General features: G+C 40.2%; 1 protein-coding gene across 7 annotated transcripts in view; it reads right to left on the bottom strand.

Annotated features, from left to right (window-relative positions):
* Positions 1–320: 320 nt before the first annotated feature.
* The window catches only part of CD163 (CD163 molecule), a 32333-nt gene continuing 15396 nt past the window's right edge, over positions 321–17257 (bottom strand). Inside the window, exons 7-17 of one of the 7 annotated variants that reach the window (XM_046012749.1) lie at positions 10626–10940; positions 10212–10526; positions 9737–9829; positions 9311–9625; positions 7808–8128; positions 6327–6635; positions 5930–5965; positions 5622–5729; positions 4277–4387; positions 3326–3458; positions 321–529 (exon numbers count right to left, since the gene is read on the bottom strand). In XM_046012749.1, coding sequence (XP_045868705.1) covers positions 3382–3458; positions 4277–4387; positions 5622–5729; positions 5930–5965; positions 6327–6635; positions 7808–8128; positions 9311–9625; positions 9737–9829; positions 10212–10526; positions 10626–10940 — 2000 coding nt within the window. In that variant the 3' untranslated portion in view covers positions 321–529; positions 3326–3381. Of the gene's footprint in view, positions 530–3325; positions 3459–4276; positions 4388–5621; positions 5730–5929; positions 5966–6326; positions 6636–7807; positions 8129–9310; positions 9626–9736; positions 9830–10211; positions 10941–17257 lie in introns of all 7 variants that reach the window. The other 6 variants (XM_046012751.1, XM_046012752.1, XM_046012750.1 and 3 more) reach the window with 6 other exon arrangements.

The following is a 17257-nucleotide window of genomic DNA, read 5'->3' as shown; positions in this document are numbered from 1 at the left end:
TATTTTGTCAGTGATGAGAATTACAATAACAAAAAGCAATTAAGAACCGATGGGATTCATGCCTTGTAGAGGTAATATATTATTAAAGTTTCAATAATCATTAACTTTCCCTTTCTTAAAAAAATCTGAAAAATAAAAAAATTTGTTTTGATTTTGTAATAAGAAAATTATTATTTAAACCAAAGTAGAAAACATATATATTATATGCAAATGAAAACACTGTCAAACAAAAAGAGATCATGTCATATTTATGAAACCCTTAAAAAGTCAGAAAGCCTACTCAGAAATTCATAAAATCAAGGGCAGGAAGTTAAGACAAATTCAAATCAGAAATATTCCTTTTTATTTAATCCCCTTGAAAGTCCTATAAAGAGTTTCTAGTCACATTCACCAATTTAATTTTTATAAATTCAGCAGCAATCTTTGGGACACTACGAGACAAAGGATGTACTGGAATCCTCAGTGAACCAGGTGGATTCTTGCTCCATTCCATTGTTCAGGTCTTCCTCATGGGGTCTTCAAGGCTAAACTGAAACCAGAAATAGAAAAACTGTTATTTTCCTCTTTATGCACACTTACATAGAATTATGTTGTAATATGATGTATTATATGACAGCACACACACATACACATGTATTTTATTTTATTATTATTTTTTAAAGATTTATTTATTTGACAGATAGAGATCACAAGTAGGCAGAGAGGCAGGCAGAGAGAGAGAGAGAGAGACGGAAGCAGGCTCCCAGCTAAGCAGAGAGCCCGATGTGGGGCTCGATCCCAGGACCCTGGGATCATGACCTGAGCTGAAGGCAGAGGCTTTAACCCGCCGAGCCATTCAGGCACCCCCACATGTATTTTAATACATGTGAGTTTGTGAACCAAACTCACATGTATTAAAAAGCTTACTACTTCCCTGAACAGAAAACTTGAAAGCAGTGATTTGCAGATTTCACTAGGCATAAGAATTATTTCTAGCTCATAAAACGAAGATGGCACCCCAAAATGCCATTTTTAAAAGTACCCCCACCTGATTCTGAAGCAGTGATTCAGCCGTGATTCCTCTTCAAGGAAAAAGTAGTTTAATCCTTATTCATTACATCAGAATAATATTCATATGTTCAAGATTATAAATCATAAGTCTATTGTAGTCCTAATCTAGCAAAGTTTGATATTTAATGTTTTCATATACATATACACACATATACTCTTATAGGTATAAACATTTAATTATATCTGATAACATGAGCCCATAAATGGAATGATGCTGCTTTTTTGAGGATGATTCTTCCTTTTTCATTTGGCCATACCATAATTTTCTAGCCATCAGCTCACTGATACTCATTCTGTTCCCAGTTTTTTTGCCACTACTAACAATGATATACATAGGAATCCTTACATACAAGTTCTTACACACTTGTGACTTTATCTGTATGGAAGAAGTTCTCAGGGGTAGAATTTTGCATGAAAGGATTTGTGGAACATTTAAAAAAATGTTTCCTAGACATTTCCAGATTGCTTTCTGCAAAGGCTACCACACCTCCCATTTCCAATAACAATGTTTGAAATTACAATTTTCCCTGTATTCCCACCAGCAATAAATAGTGGTGCTGTTTTAAATATTTGGCAGTCTGATTTACTTGAAGTGACACCTCAATGTTAATGGTAACTTGAATTGCCTGGATATAGTGGTGAATTTGAGCATTTATAAAGGTCTATTTGTCACTTGAAATTCATTTTGTATGAGTTGTCTTTTCATAGCTTTGCCCAGTGATGATCCATCATCAGATGTTATCCTTTAATAATTGTTAAGATATATATTAAGATGCATATATATGTATATTTATCCCTTTCATGCTATATAGCATTTATTACCTTCTATGTGTGTATGTGTATATGTATAATTTAACACTTTGCATTTATATACTTTTAAGAGTTCCAACTTTAATCCTGTGTCTCAATTCATATTTATTACATCCACCAAAAAATGCTAAAACAAAACCCATACCTCAGTATATATCATTTGTAAATATATAGTCCTCCCCAAATTGTTTTTTTTTTAATGGAAAATATATCCACTACCTCATTTCACCATTTTTTCTTTTTGACGTATAACTTAACAAATTCCTCATCTATTCACTATTTTCTTCTGTTATACTTTCCACATGAAAGCAAATTATAAAATGCAAATCTGATTTTGTCTTGCCCCAGCTTAATTGTTCAAAGCCCACTGCCTCCCTAACGGTCCCTAAAATAAAACATGAATGTGAACTACAATACAAGGCCATTCATGACGGAGCTCTATGCAGCCTTTTCAAGCTTAGATTCTCACCATTTCCTCTCTCTTGGGATTTACTTTAAACAATCATGTCTTTGTCAGTAGTATCTTTTATTTATGTGTCTTCAGTGCTCAGAACACCACTTGTCACTGTAAATATGATCAATACATATCTTTTAAGATTTTTATTTTTAAGTAATCTCTACACCCCATGTGGGGCTCAAACTTACAGACCTGAGAGCAAGAAATGCCTGCTCTGCTGACCAAGCCAGCCAGGTACCCCAATTCAATACATATTTTTGAAAGAAAAACTTCTTACTATTCCCCAGATGTGGTTCTTTTCTATTCCTCCATAGTTTGTACATGCTATGTCCTTGCCCTGAAATTGTCTTTCAATCATTTGATGCTTTTCCTGAATATCACATCTTCAGAATCTCCCCCAATTTCTTAGGAAAACTTTCTATGTTCTTATGGCATCTGGTACTACATTTACCATAGCATGCATTATACAAGTGTTGACATAAGTCTTTTCTCTTTCACAAAATGACCATTACAATATCTTGAAAAGATTTAATCCTATAAATGTACCCAGTTTCTCCTTAACTCCATGATGTACCATTGTTATTGCTTAGAATATATAACTAAGAGTTGGGGCACCTGGGTGCCTCAGTTGGTTGAGCATCTGACTCTTGATTTCAGCTCAGGTCATGATCTCAGGGTCGTGGGATCAAGCCCCAAGTAGGGATCCCTGCTCAGTCAGGAGTCTGCTTGGGATTCTCTCCCTCTCCCTCTCCCTCTGCCTCTCCCCTCTCTCTCTCAAATAAGTAAATAAATCTTTAAAAATAATAATATATAACAAAGAGTTGGATAAGAGTCACATTTATAAAGAGCAGTTATGTATTCTGAATATAAATATACATACATAAATATATTTACATATATATGGAAATATGTATATATACATTCTTTTTTTATAATAACAGAGGAGTTCTCAATTTTAAAAAACATGTACCTGTTTTGAACAACATTGAATAATTTCTCCTCACTCACCTTCTTGGGTTTAATTCCATTTTTCTTTTCAGTGTACCTCAGAATGGTCTTCTTTTTCATCCAGAAACAGGAAGAGATTTAGACACAGAAATTAGCTCACCATCATTAAAATCATCTGACTCATTGGGATTTTCTGAAAGGAAGAAAATAATTACTGGGAAATAAATCAGACCTCCCCCCAAGTGTTGTAACACCTCTTTGAACATTTAAGCCCATTGCCCACAGTTAGGAAGACAAGCGTGTGATTTACGGGGCACAGGAAGTCTTTTCCATGCCGTAAGTATATTTTCCTAACATAGTTGCAGCAAATACCACGTCCCTGGGATTGAAGAAGGGAGGCAGGGCCTTCTCAGAAGGTAAGGAATACGGAGAAGGTGTTGAGCCTTCATGGAGTAAGTGGGTATTGGGCTATTTCTTCCAACCCAGCAGAATCAGGCTGCCCAGAGGCAGAATTAGTCCATTGGTGCAAAACAGAAGTTGGAGGACAAAGAAACCTGTATGATGTAATGGGAAATAGCGATGGCTTCTATGGGAAAAAGAGATAGGAACTTTAAGTTTTTAGATTTTTAGGAGAAAATATCATAAATATCAAGTTAGAGAAAGGAAAGGAGCAGGAAGTGAGAAGGGAAGGAAGTGTGAAAGAGAAGTGAAAAGTGAAACCTTTTAGATGAATGTGTTCAGTAAGTTGAAGTCTGAGTCATAATATTCTACTTGCATGGTTCTTTGTACCTCCACCAGAAATAATCATCGACCTCTAAGCCAGATCGCATGATTACGTTCTCGAAGAATCACTTGTAGTTCGTTCCTGCCTTTCTTCCTTATGTGCATCATAAGCTTCCTATGACATGTTTGAGATTTCTTTCCATTGCTATGCAAAGTACAATGCCTCAGCTGCAATTGTAGCTACTGGTCTGAACCCCAGGGCTGTAGACCCTCAAAGAACCCACAGACCTGAGGAAGTCAGCACGTCCAGATCATCTGCTTTCAGGCAAGAATTCATCTCCCGGTATTGAACTTGGTGAACCGAATTCTCTCCTCTCAAGGAAACTGACAACAGAGGTCCTAGGTTAGGGATCAACAGATCATAATAAAACTTGCCCTCCCTACCAGGGCTTTTTCCCAGCAGTGCACACATACTCAATCTTTATCCATGCCCTTGTCCTTTTTCCATCCCTTCTAAGGCCAAACTTTTCTCTTTTAATGTTGCAAACTCAAAGGAAGCAGGGTGAGGCCAAAGCACCTCTACTGCCATCATATGCCACCCCAGTTTCTTCCTCCAACCAGGTGGCAGTCTTCTCTAACTCGGAGCTTAAAAAAAAAAAAAAAATCTCTAGGAAACCTATCCATCCTCTCTTCTCCATGCTCACTATCAAGTCCTTTTCATCTTTCATGCCAACTATTTCAAAATGCTACCCCTACAGCCTCTCACACATCCTGTCATCAAACAGAACTTTCTAAAAAACAGCTGGACTATTTCACCCCCTCCACCACATAATACTCTGACTAGTCATCTTCTTACCGTAAAGTACATGATTCATCCTTTGTTCCCCATCCTTCTACAGTCTTATTGTAGCTTCTCTCCTTGAACTCAACTTTTACTTCCCCTCAAAATGGCAGGTGGCCATCCTTTAAGCTTCTCTGCATTTGTATGTATTTTTCTCTTTCCCTATAATGCACTTTACCCAGTTCTTTGAACTTGATTATCAAAATGTCTCAAAGCCTCCTAGAAGCCTCCAATTCTCTCCATGCCCTAGTTAATTACTGTCTTCTCTGTGCCACTTGTGTTCCTTATTCCCATGAACAGGCAATATTACAGGGTGCCTTATTGTTTGCATATGTATCTCTTCTGCTAGACTTGAAATCCCAAGACTACTCAAACACTTCACTATTGATGTCTATACCTTCAGAGCCTAGTACATTGCTTAAAAGAACAGTAAAATGAGTACTAAGTATATAGTAAGAGCAAATAAATATTTGGGAAATAAAGGATTCCTCCCAAACCATATAAGCACATTTATCTGAAACTACCAATTCTATAATGTCCTGCTTAAACATACAGCTAGAGTACAGGAATCATCAACCACCCCAAACCCCTTTCTCCTCTGAAATCTTGTTTCCTTTTTTGGAGAAACTACTTGAACCTCTTCTAGGTTCCATTCTTTTGGCTGTTGATGCTTGAGTCTAATATGTGTACACTTGCTTTTAATAGGTATATCTATTGCCAATAATATGTATTTTATCCCAAGAATCTTCTTATCCCATTGAGACACTAGAAACACCATAGCTTGGCTCAGACCTGTAAGCCGCTGTTGCTGTCTTCGCCTCTGAATCCACAAGAGGAGAGCAATGAGAAAGGCCAACACAATGACGCCAAGGATCCCAAACACAACAACGGATGAGTGACCTAAGTGCAAGAAAGCATCACGAGAAATGACGTCTTAGCTGAGAGACTGAGGTCCCTGGTGCCATCCCTCTCTTAGATACAGGATGGCTGAAGTAAGCTTCGCAATCTTCAGAACGACTTCTGATCCAAAGTCTCTTAACAAAAAAGATTCTAAATAACACAGACAACTGGACCCATGCTCATAAACCCCACAATTATACCTCCAGCATTTGATGATCTGTGGGCCATGGCAATTTCTGTAGGAGAAAAGAGAAGGAGACTCAGTCTGGGGAGTAATGCGTAGAACAAATATTTCTATTTTTTGGTGTGAGTCTTCGGTGCCTCTCAACCAAGTAACCTACTCCTTCCCACCTAAAACTAGGGTTCCCTTATCTTTTACTCCTTCTGTGCAGAGAGACATGTAAGTCATATGCTTTTCCTTGGTGAAAGCCAACGGATAAGAACAAATATTCTCATGGTTCCTTGGACTGAAACATCATCACTCTTTCCCTACCAGATCCCTGTGTTGAGGTGTCCAGTCTTGACACAAGGCACTTAATGCCCACCCCCTTGTTGCTGCCCGAGATTCCAAGCTTACTCCAGGCTCCCGGCACTCACCTGAGCACCTCACAGCAGCATCTTCCTTGTGCCCACAGTCACTGTGCCCCCAGGGTCTAGCAGGACAATCCCACAAGGAAGACTCATTTCCTTTGCATGCCACTTCATTGAGCCAGATGGGCCCAGTCCCCTGACCGAATGCTGCCTCTTTTAGTGCCTCTAAGGCTGGGCCACAGCCCAGCTGTCGACACACCACCTGCGCGTCTTCAAGGTCCCAGGAGTCGTCACACACTGTTCCCCAGGAACCTCCGTGCCAGAGCTCCACACGTCCAGAACAATTAGAGTTTCCTTCTTGAAGTCTTATCTTGTCTGAAAAATCATAGACACCTAGATCATCTCTGAGAATATAAAAACTCCTAAGAGGTCACAGAAGAAAAGACAGATTTAAAAAATCTTTTAAAATCTTTATTTTAAGGGGCACCTGGGTGGCTCAGTCTTTAAGTGGCTGCCCTCAGCTCAGGTCATGATCCCAGGAGCCTAGGATCATGACCCACATTGGGCTCTCTGCTCGGTGGGAAGCCTGCTTCTCCCTCTCCCACTCCCCCTGCTTGCGTTCCCTCTCTCGCTGTGACTCTTTCTGTCAAATAAATAAATAAATAAAATCTTTTTAAAAAAATCTCTATTTTAATACTTTGCTTTTAAAAATAATATACTTTTAACAAAATTTGTCCTGTATGAAAGCCTATGTTCTTTCAGCAAACTGGGTGTATTTCATCCTGGACATAAGAATATTAGTTTGGGGGCACCTGGGTGGCTCCGTTGGTTAGGTGTCTGCTTTCAGCTCAGGTCATGATCCCAGAGTCCGATGACCGAGCCCGGAGCTGGGCCCCTTAACCAGTAGGGAAACTGCTTCTCCCTCTTCCTCTGCCTCTCCCCACCTGGTGCGCGCTCTCTCTCTTTTTCCCTCTCTTTCTTTCCTGCTTGCTCTCCCCCTTTCTCTCAAATAAATAAATAAATAAATATTTTTTAAAGAAAAGAACATTAGTGTGACTCAGGAAATGTGAAATAAATGAAGTTAATATGGTATAATGTTAATTTTCTCAAAAAGAAAATGATTTAGGAGACTGCCAGGTCTGTAAAAAACCTTTTCCAGTGTAAGAAGATGGAGAACAGCAAAATACCTTCAAGACTAATCTTTTTGACTGCTTCACTTCTTCCGTTAGTAAAGCAAGATAATATTTGAAAGAAAAGTGAGAATGGTAAGGTAGACCGTTCAATAGCCAACTACTGAATTATCTATTTTCTGCTTCTCATGTGTTCTCTGAGAAAGCAATTAAATAAAAACTTTCAAGAAGACCATGGGAAGTGTAATGCTTTTTGTACAACTAATCCATGATCCTGAATACCTATAAGCCAAATTAAATGAAACCAATTACGCCAACCAGGTAGAATAGGTAGCAAATGTTATTCATTCCTACTAAACGAGATCAGAAGATGATCATGGAATTACAAAATTCTCATATCAGCCAGAGGATACTCACCAGCACATGTGATCCAGGTCTCCTCTGAAGGTCTGGCCACTCTCTGTTTCCATGGAGCAGATGGGCACTGCCATAGCGTGTCGGGTCCTTTTGGACACTGGACATTGTCCACCCAAATGTGCCTGGACGTTGGCTTGTCTAAAGATGCAGGGATGATGTCTCCTCTGTCCGCGCAGCCCAGCTGCCTGCATACCACCTCCACGGTGGTTGCAGACATCCCGCTCTTGCCAATGCTGCCCCAAGCTCCATTGTAAAAAACTTCCAGACGCCCTGCACAGCTGTGTCTGTTGGTTTCATCGATCAGTCTCAGAGACATGAACTCTGGGGTGAAATACAGAGTTAGTGGTGTCACATCTTCTCTGAAGATTCACAGGGCTCCCTCCCTTTAAGGTGAGAATGGCTTTAAAAATAGGTACAGCATGTCAATTATTAGTAATTCTTTAGTAACTTCTAGATGATTTAGTAGATTTTGGTAAAACGTAGTATGTTGTACATTAAGTATAGTATGGTTCTATAAATAGCTTATAGTGTTCCAGTATTGGGTTTTGTGCTTAGGGATCTCTTTAGAAGGCCACCAATGATTCTAAATTGATTTCTAAATCTTAATCAAGGGCTCAGAGCCTTTTATATCAATCGCATAGCTTGGATTTTTCTCCCCAAATTACTGCAATTTTAGCCTCAAGAAACTTATTTCATTAATTTTTTTGCAGGTCTCTTGATAGTTAAATTTTAGTGAGATACTCAGACACTAAAACCAATGTTGTGTACATCACCTTAAAATGAAATATTTCCTTCTCTCTTTGTAGTTGGCTGCGTATGTCCTCTACCAGTTTATGTCATTAAATGTGAATGATATCAAATCACTTCTGGCATGTAGAATTTTTCACTTCCCTAAGTAACCAAGTCATATTTCTGTTTGTCCCAATATATCACCACTGAGTACAGTTTTCAACTTCACAATAGTTTCTAAGGCTTGCCACGTAACAGAATAAAAGCAGTGGGCTCTTATGATAATTTTTGCTCCTATGACAAGTAAGTTTCATTTGCCTATCATGGAAAATTACTTGGGAATGGTGATTATCTTTTGCCCTATGGAAGTAGTTCTGGATTTATTTCTTCTTGTCCCTTCTAATCTACTTCTTTATACAGTGATACAGTGCTCGCTTCGGCAGCACATATACTAAAATTTATACAGTGATACAAGTGGTGTGCTGAATATAGTTCCATATATATTCATAAAAGTTCTTGATTTGGGTTTTGTTGTCATGTTCACGATAGGTAAGCCTAGTTCTGTATTTTTCTCTTTCTGATGTTATACTACCTTGCACTTGGGGTAGCATCAATTAATTAATCAAATCTACACTTTGGGACCCTGACTGAAGCAATAGTTCCCTCTAAACCTACTGTTTAGGGAATTCTCTCAGTCCAGTATCCCTTAATCCCCTTGGCTCCTCCTCGGTCCTTCTTGAGTAATTGTGACCAGAGCTCCAGCACAGAACTCACCTGAGCAGATGACTCCTGCATCCTCCTTATGCCTGCAGTTGTGCCGTCCCCAGCCATGTGATCGGCATTGCCAAATGCGAGATTCTTTTCCGTTGCAGTTCATCTCATCCAGCCAGATGGGCCCTGCTCCTTCCCCAAAATGAGCAGAGCCAGTGGCATTAATGGCCATTCCACAGCCCAGCTGTCTGCACACCACGTGGGCATCACTCAGGTCCCAGCTGTCATCACAGATGGTGCCCCAGGAACCCTCATGGTAGACCTCTATTCTCCCAGCACAGCGACCGCTTCCATTTACCAGGCGAAGTTGACCACTCCCTGGAAAGAGAAAATAAAATGTTAATGAAACACCTTCCTAAGGATGGATAGGTCACTGATTTTTTTTTTTTATTTTTTTATTTTTTTTACATTTTGGTCACTGATTCTCACCTATGCAAGTGACACCACTTTCTTCTGGAGTCGTAGATCTTGTTGTGTCCAGAGATGAGGAGTTGCACGGGGATAGGGTCTGACTCTGATTTCCTGAAAACACCAAACTGCTCAGTCACACAAGATACACAGAAGTTAGGGTGTGGAAGGGAGACCCCAGCTGTCTGTGTAAGACAGACGAGCTGAGAACAAAGAGCTCTAGAGAGAGGGGACGGTGGTGGGTCAACCAGGTTGGGAATGATTTGAGAAGGGCCAGTACATGGTAAGCACCAGATAGGTAATTATGAGTTTTGTGAAAATTAAGTGTACTTTTCCTCTAGAAAGACACATGAGGTTACGTTCTGGCACACTTCTCATGATCTCTTAAAATAGATCATGCCCTTTCTCTTTTGTTCTTTGTCCCTATAAGTACACCGGCTCTGACGGCTCACCACCATGAGAAAGATTCGTCACCAGGGGTCCGTCATCCTCTTACCTGAGCAGATTACAGAGGCCACTTGTCCAACTGAACACAGCGACGCACCCAGAGCAGTGACAGGACAATCTCCCATGTGCCTCTCAGTCCCTGTGCAGTGAAACATGTGCCTCCAGATCTGACCGCTTCCTTTCCCAAAATGCGCTCCTCCCGGGGTAGAAAGGGCAACTCCGCATTTGAGCTGCTGGCACAAAACATGGGCATCTTCCATGTCCCAGTGAGAGTTGCAGAGGGATCCCCATTTTCCAAGTATCTTGAGTTCCACTCTTCCCTCACACTGGGACTTGCCATTCACCAAGCGGACTTCTGTGTATCCTGGAAGGAGAATAGGGCTTTTAAAAAGATGTCTGCAATTACCTAACCCCACCCTCCTCACAGTACAGGAACAACTGCAACATGTTCTCTGGGTCTCACTTGAGCAGACGACTCCAACATCCCTGCTGTGGCTACAAGTCCCATCGGGCCGGGAGGCTACTGAGCAGAGCGAAAGGTGGGACTCCTGGCCCTCACACTGGAATTCTTCAGCCCAGATCTGTCCATTTCCTTCTCCAAAATGAGCTCCCCCTAGGATGGAGATGACTGTGCCGCACTGTAACTCTCTGCACAGCACACTGGCAGCTTCCAGAGAGAAATCAGAGTCGCAGACGGTGCCCCACCTGTCGCCGTGTTTCACTTCCACACGCCCAGAGCAGGGAACTTCTCCTCCAACCAGTCTGGGTTCCCTGTGGGCTGAAGAATGATACTATTTCAGTGAGAAATGACATGAGTCTTCGATTTTCCTTCATGATGGGCGTGGAAAGGGGAGGCTGGGTTGTTTAATGATTTTCCATACTTGTTCGCCTTGGCTTTTCTGCCTGGAATTGGGCATAGCAGATTCTAGATGTCTCCATTCCTCACTGGACCAATTCATCTGAGAGAATTTTAGAACTTTGGTTCTTGGCATCAACCATTCCTAGAAGCATGATAACTCTTTCTTTTTATATTTTGTGTACATTATTCATAACACTGGAGACCACAGATCTATATTACATATATATATATATCTCCTTTTTTAATTTTTTTTAGCCTATATTCATTTCTCTACCCACCACTGTCTGGTGTTGGCCCCAACCCTTTTGAATGGTTTTATATATAATGTTGCAACATACTTCCTGTTTTCAAACTGAACATGGGATTTCTTCTTCTCTTTGATATGTGTTAACTTGATACATGAGATACTCCTTTCTCCCATTTTCTCCTCCTTCCCCTCTGACAGTACTTTACCAGAACCTTTCATGAATTCCCTGACCAAAATATTGTCCTCAACTCCCTCACCTTCTCTTAACTGCCAATAAATATGTTTTCATCTATATGTTTCTCTTTAAATTTTTATTCATAAACATATCTACTTGGACATTTGGCACATAAAGTGTTCAAAATTGAACGAATTATTTTACTGACAGGACCACAATATTCTTTACTCAATTAATTTACTCAATTCTTTACTCACAATATTCTTTACTCATCCAGACCAAATTAGAATCATTTAAAAATTGAACCACTTCTAAATGACTCTTAATCTCACAAAACAAACTGGGGGTTGCTGGGGGGAGGTGGGATTGGGAGAGGGGGAGCGGGCTATGGACATTGGGGAGGGGAGGCGAACCATAAGAGACTATGGACTCTGAAAAACAACCTGAGGGTTTTGAAGGGTCAGGGGTGGGAGGTTGGGGGAACAGGTGGTGGGTAATAGGGAGGGCACGTTTTGCATGGAGCACTGGGTGTTGTGCAAAAAGAATGAATACTGTTACGCTGAAAAAATAAATAAATAAAAATTAAAATAAAAAAAATTGAACCACTTCTTTATCTCACTTCTTTATCTCATAAATGATAATGATAATGAGAGTAAGAACATTAAATGAGCACCTACTTTATTTATGGCACTTTACTACATATTGAACAAACATTATTTCACCTAATCCTTACAATCTCCTCAGGGGAGAATTTTTTAGTACCATTCCAATTTTACAAACAGGGAAATGGAAACAGAGAGGTGTAGTAACTTGCTGCGGTCACACAGGGAGTTCCTGAAGGGCCAGGATTTGAAGGCAGACAGTATGTTCCAGAGGCTAGAATCCTGACCCTGTCAATTCACAGCTCATGTGGAATATCACCAAGGTCTGGTAGTCCTTCAGTATATTTCTCCTCCTTATTTGTGGCTACTGCTTTTTCTTTTAAGATTCCTTTATTTATTTTAGAGAGAGGGAGAGAGAGAAAGCGCAAGCCAGGGGCGGGACAGAAGGAGAAGGAGAGAGAGAAAATCTCAAGCTGACCCCCTGCTGAGCACAGCTCATGACATAGAGCTCCTTCTGGTGACCCTGAGATCATGACCTGAGCCAAGAGTCGGACCATTAACTGGCTGAGCCACCCAGGTAGGTGCCCCTGTTGCTACTGCTTTCATGTAATTTGTCTTCTTTTTTTTTTTTCTTGTCTTCATATATCATGTAGACCCTTGTAATGGTGTCCTAAGCAATCCTGTTACCTTGTTTCTAAGCCATCTTTCTTTTCTTTTTTTTTAAAATTTGCTTATTTTCAGCGTAACAGTGTTCATTGTTTTGGCATCACACCCAGTGCTCCATGCAATACGTGCCCTTCCTATTACCCACCACCTGGTTCCCCAACCTCCCACCCCCCCGCCCCTTCAAAACCCTCAGGTTGTTTTTCAGAGTCCATAGTCTCTCATGGTTCATCTCCCCTTCCAATTTCTCTTAACTCCCTTCTCCTCTCCATCTCCCCATGTCCTCCATGTTTTTTGTTATGCTCCACAAATAAGTGAGACCATATGATACTTGACTCTCTCTGCTTGACTTATTTCGCTCAGCATAATCTCTTCCAGTCCCGTCCATGTTGCTACAAAAGTTGGGTATTCATCCTTTCTGATGGAGGCATAATACTCCATCGTGTATATGGACCACATCTTCCTTATCCATTCGTCCACTGAAGTCTAAGCCATCTTTCGAATGAATCTATGTCATGCCCACACATGTTATTATGTTCAAGTATTTCACATGATTTCTTTGCCTTCAAGGCAATTCAACGTTTCTTTACTATTTATGAAATAATTCACCCTTTCACCAAATAGTATTAAGGACCTACAATGTTTTAGGCATTTGGGTGGGCTAAAAATTCTGTCACAGTTTAGTCCATCAGTAAAAATAGATACTACTACTACTACTACTACTACTACTAGTAATCATAACCATAGCAATGAACATGTATTGATCACTTGCTGTGTGATTCCTGTGGAGCAGGAATTATAATCACCACTTTTCTTTTGAGGAAATTGAAGCAGAGAGAGCTTTGGAAGATTCTCCAATGTTACCTGTCTATTAAAATTAGAGATGATAAACACTAATTTCTTAGCATGCCTTAAAATACTTTATGGTGTCACTTTTAAAGCTCTCATGTCCATTACTTTATCAATCATACCCGATGCTTCAATCTTAAAGGAGCCTGGTCATGCCATGTTTGTGTGGCTCTACACTTACAGTGTATTTCCTAACCTATGTACCTGGGAAAAAGCTATTTCTTTGCAGGGCTGCTCAATTTCTCACTGATCATCCTCTCCCTCAAAAACATACAAGTGAGCAGAAGATATACGTGTTCAAATAATGATGAGTCCAAGGGTGCCTGGGTGGCTCCTTCGATTAAATGTCTGCCTGCGGCTCAGGTCATGATCTCAGGGTTCTGGGTTTGAGCCCTACATCAGGTTCCCAGCTCACAAGAAGTCTGCTTCTCTCTCTTCCCCTCCCGCCACCCTCATGCTATCTCTCTTTTTCTCTCTCAAATAAAATATTTTTTTAAAAATGATGAGTCCAAAACTAAAAATATATGTTAGATATGAAACTAGTAAATGAAGGAGTGATCAGCTCTGTTTGAGGCTTTGCAGGAAAACTATAGAGAATGCTATAAATTTGAGCTGAGTTTGGAAATAATAAGATCAGGAATTTGCCAAGTAAGTGATTATAGATCCACATTTAAAGGATATAGTCATAGGGGCACCTGGGTGGCTCAGTTGGTTAAGTGTCCTACTCTTGACTTTAGCTCAGGTCATGATCTCAGGGTTGTGAAATTGAGCCCTGCATGGGGTTCTGTGCTCAGTGGGGAATCTGCTTGAGATTCTCTCTCTCTCTCTCTCTCTCTCCCTCTGCCCCTCCCCTGCTTTCCCTCTCTAAAATAAATAAATAAATAGAATATTAAAAAATAAAGGCTATAGTCCTGAAATATGGCATAACTGAGGAATTATGAATAATTTGGCATGATGGGATTTAAAATGTAAAGAAAAGGCACACCAGAAATAAAGCTAGGGGCACCTGGGTGGCTCAGTGGGTCAAGCCTCTGCCTTCAGCTCAGGTCATGATCTCAGGTCAAGCCCCGCATCTGACTCTCTGCTCAGCAGGGAGCCTGCTTTTCCCTCTCCCTCTGCCTGCCTCTATGCCTACTTGTGATCTCTCTCTCTCTGTCAAATAAGTAAATAAAATCTTAAAAGAAAAAAGAAATAAAGCTAAAGAAATGGGGCTCAGGTTTTAAGAACACTCTTTGCCAAGTACAATTCTCAAGATAAATAGGAGTTTCTTTTGACATTCTCAGTGATGATTCAAATTATTTGGAAGATATAAACTGTTTCCTTTAATTAATTTTTAAAGAAAGGACGTGCATTTGAAGGACCTTCTGAAGGGCATACGTCTTTTAGAAATGCCTGCTGTCAAACAGCACTAATTCCCTTGATGTTAGTTTCAGCATGACACAGATATCCTATCAGCACTTGCCAGTTCCTGAAAACGTTTCAGATCTGGCTATATGCTGTATTGCAGCAGTATAAAATACCCCAGCATGTGAAGATTTCACTACTTATCCATTAAATCTGAACAAAGCAAGTTTCTACTCAAATGTAGGTCGAAGAACACATCGCTTTCTAAACACAGCTCCAACTTTAAAGCAGATATGATTCCTCTACCCCACAAATAATGAAGGACTCTTGAGTTGAGTCCTTAATTTCTTCTTGTTAAACCATTATCTGGGCATGAAATTCCTCTAAGATATCATTAACTAGCACACATATGATCCCCTTCCACTTTGGAAGAGACATAAACCTTTAATTAAAGGGAGTTTCTTTCTTTTTTTTTTTAAAAGATTTTATTTACTTATTTGGCAGATAGACAGTGAGGAGGAAACACAAGCATGGGGAGTATGAGAGGGAGGAGCAGGCTTCCCACCAAGCAGGGAGCTTGATGAGGGGCTCTATCTCAGGACCTTGGGATCATGACCTGAGCTGAAGGCAGATGCTTAAGGATTGAGCCACTCAGGCGCCCCATAAAGGCAGTTTCTTAGGTTGAGCCAAAGTCATCATTCTTGTGAACTCCTGCTCTCTCATCCGGCTTCATCTTGAACAAAATAAAACATAGCTGGTGCCAAAACAAACCAAAAAATGAAACCAAACCAATAATCTCTTTCATGGTGAAAACGTATTAAGCACTTGAAAAGAGATCCCTTCTATAAATATCCTCTTCTTTCATTTTTCCTAAAGTGTTTGAACCCTGGGCAAAGGGAAATTCTTTCATGCAGAAATGACTTCGAGATTCCATTCTAGCTTTTCTTTTTTCATGAATCTGTTAGTAACACATTAATCTACACCATAAGTTGGCTTCCTCATATTGTTTACTCTGTGTACATAGTTACACTATTCAAAACTTACTCCTTTAAGAGATTTCTTTTCAGCTAAACCTGTGACTGCATTTTAACATGGAAGCCATTCATTTGATTTTTGCACCTGGATTTAGCTCCTTTGATCAATAATATAAACTTCCCCCCTGGCATAAGTAACTGAATTTGTCTTTCTTTCTTTCTCTAGAAGTAAATAAATAAATGAAGACATGAAGAACAAATGTGAGAAAGAATTCCTTAGAATTACTTCCTTTTGTTTAGTAATAGATAAACCTCACAATATGATTTAAAGAAACATTAACATATTATCACTTATTTCTTTCCAGACTCTGAAGAAGTATAAAGCATTCTAGTATCAAAACTATTTCTCGGGGCACCTGGGTGGCTCAGTGGGTTAAGCCTCTGCCTTTGGATCAGGTCATGATCCCAGAGTCCTGGGATCGAGCCCCGCATCTGGCTCTCTGCTCAGCAGGGAGCCTGCTTCCCTTCCTCTCTCTGCCTGTCTCTCTGCTTACTTGTGATCTCTGTCTGTCAAATAAATAAATAAAATCTTAAAAAAGAAACTATTTCTCAAACCTTAGTAAATACAAGGGTGGCACAGTTGGTTAAGCAACCAACTCTTGGTTTCAGGAGAGGTCGTGATCTCAGGGTCTTGGGATCAAGCCCCACATCAGGCTCTGTGTTCAGTGCTTAGTGTGCTTGGGATCTCTCTCCCTCCTCCTCTGCCCCTCCCCCACCCTGTGCTCTCTTTCTCTAAAAATTAAAAATAGATTTTTAAAAACCTGATTCTTAAGTTCAGATGGTCTCTGTGGTCCATACTCAGACATTACAAATAAAATGTTTGGGAATCAAAGTAACTTTGTAGCAAATTTTCTTAGACCAGTTTGTGATTGATTGATTGAAACTGCACATAAGAGATAAATTTTTGCCTTATCTTTCTAGTCTTCCTGCTTTTTTGAGTTCTTTGGTCCTTTTTAGCCTTAAAGCCCTGTGCTTTACAAAACTAAGAACTCTAATTATTTAGACAGATAATGGAATTTGTAGTTTGCATTTGGCAGGCACAGAGATAGTATTTCCATGATTTTTCCCCCAGGAAACCTTCTAAAGTACCAAGAAATCAAGACATAAAATTACAGGAGTGACTAGGTGGCTCAGTCAATTAAGTGACCAACCCTTGGTTTTGGCTCAGGTCATGATCTCATGGGTCGTGAGAGTAAGCTCCGTTTCCACTTCCAGCTTTCAGCTCAGTGGGAAGTCTGCTTGGGATCCTCTCCCTATGCCCCTCCCCCTAATTATGGGCACTCCCATACTCTCTCTCATAAATACATAAATCCTTCAAAAAA

The sequence above is a fragment of the Meles meles genome, chromosome 7 (genome assembly GCF_922984935.1).
Source record: "Meles meles chromosome 7, mMelMel3.1 paternal haplotype, whole genome shotgun sequence".
Classification (NCBI taxonomy): Eukaryota; Metazoa; Chordata; class Mammalia; order Carnivora; family Mustelidae; genus Meles; species Meles meles.
This window is presented reverse-complemented; position numbering and strand designations above follow the sequence as displayed.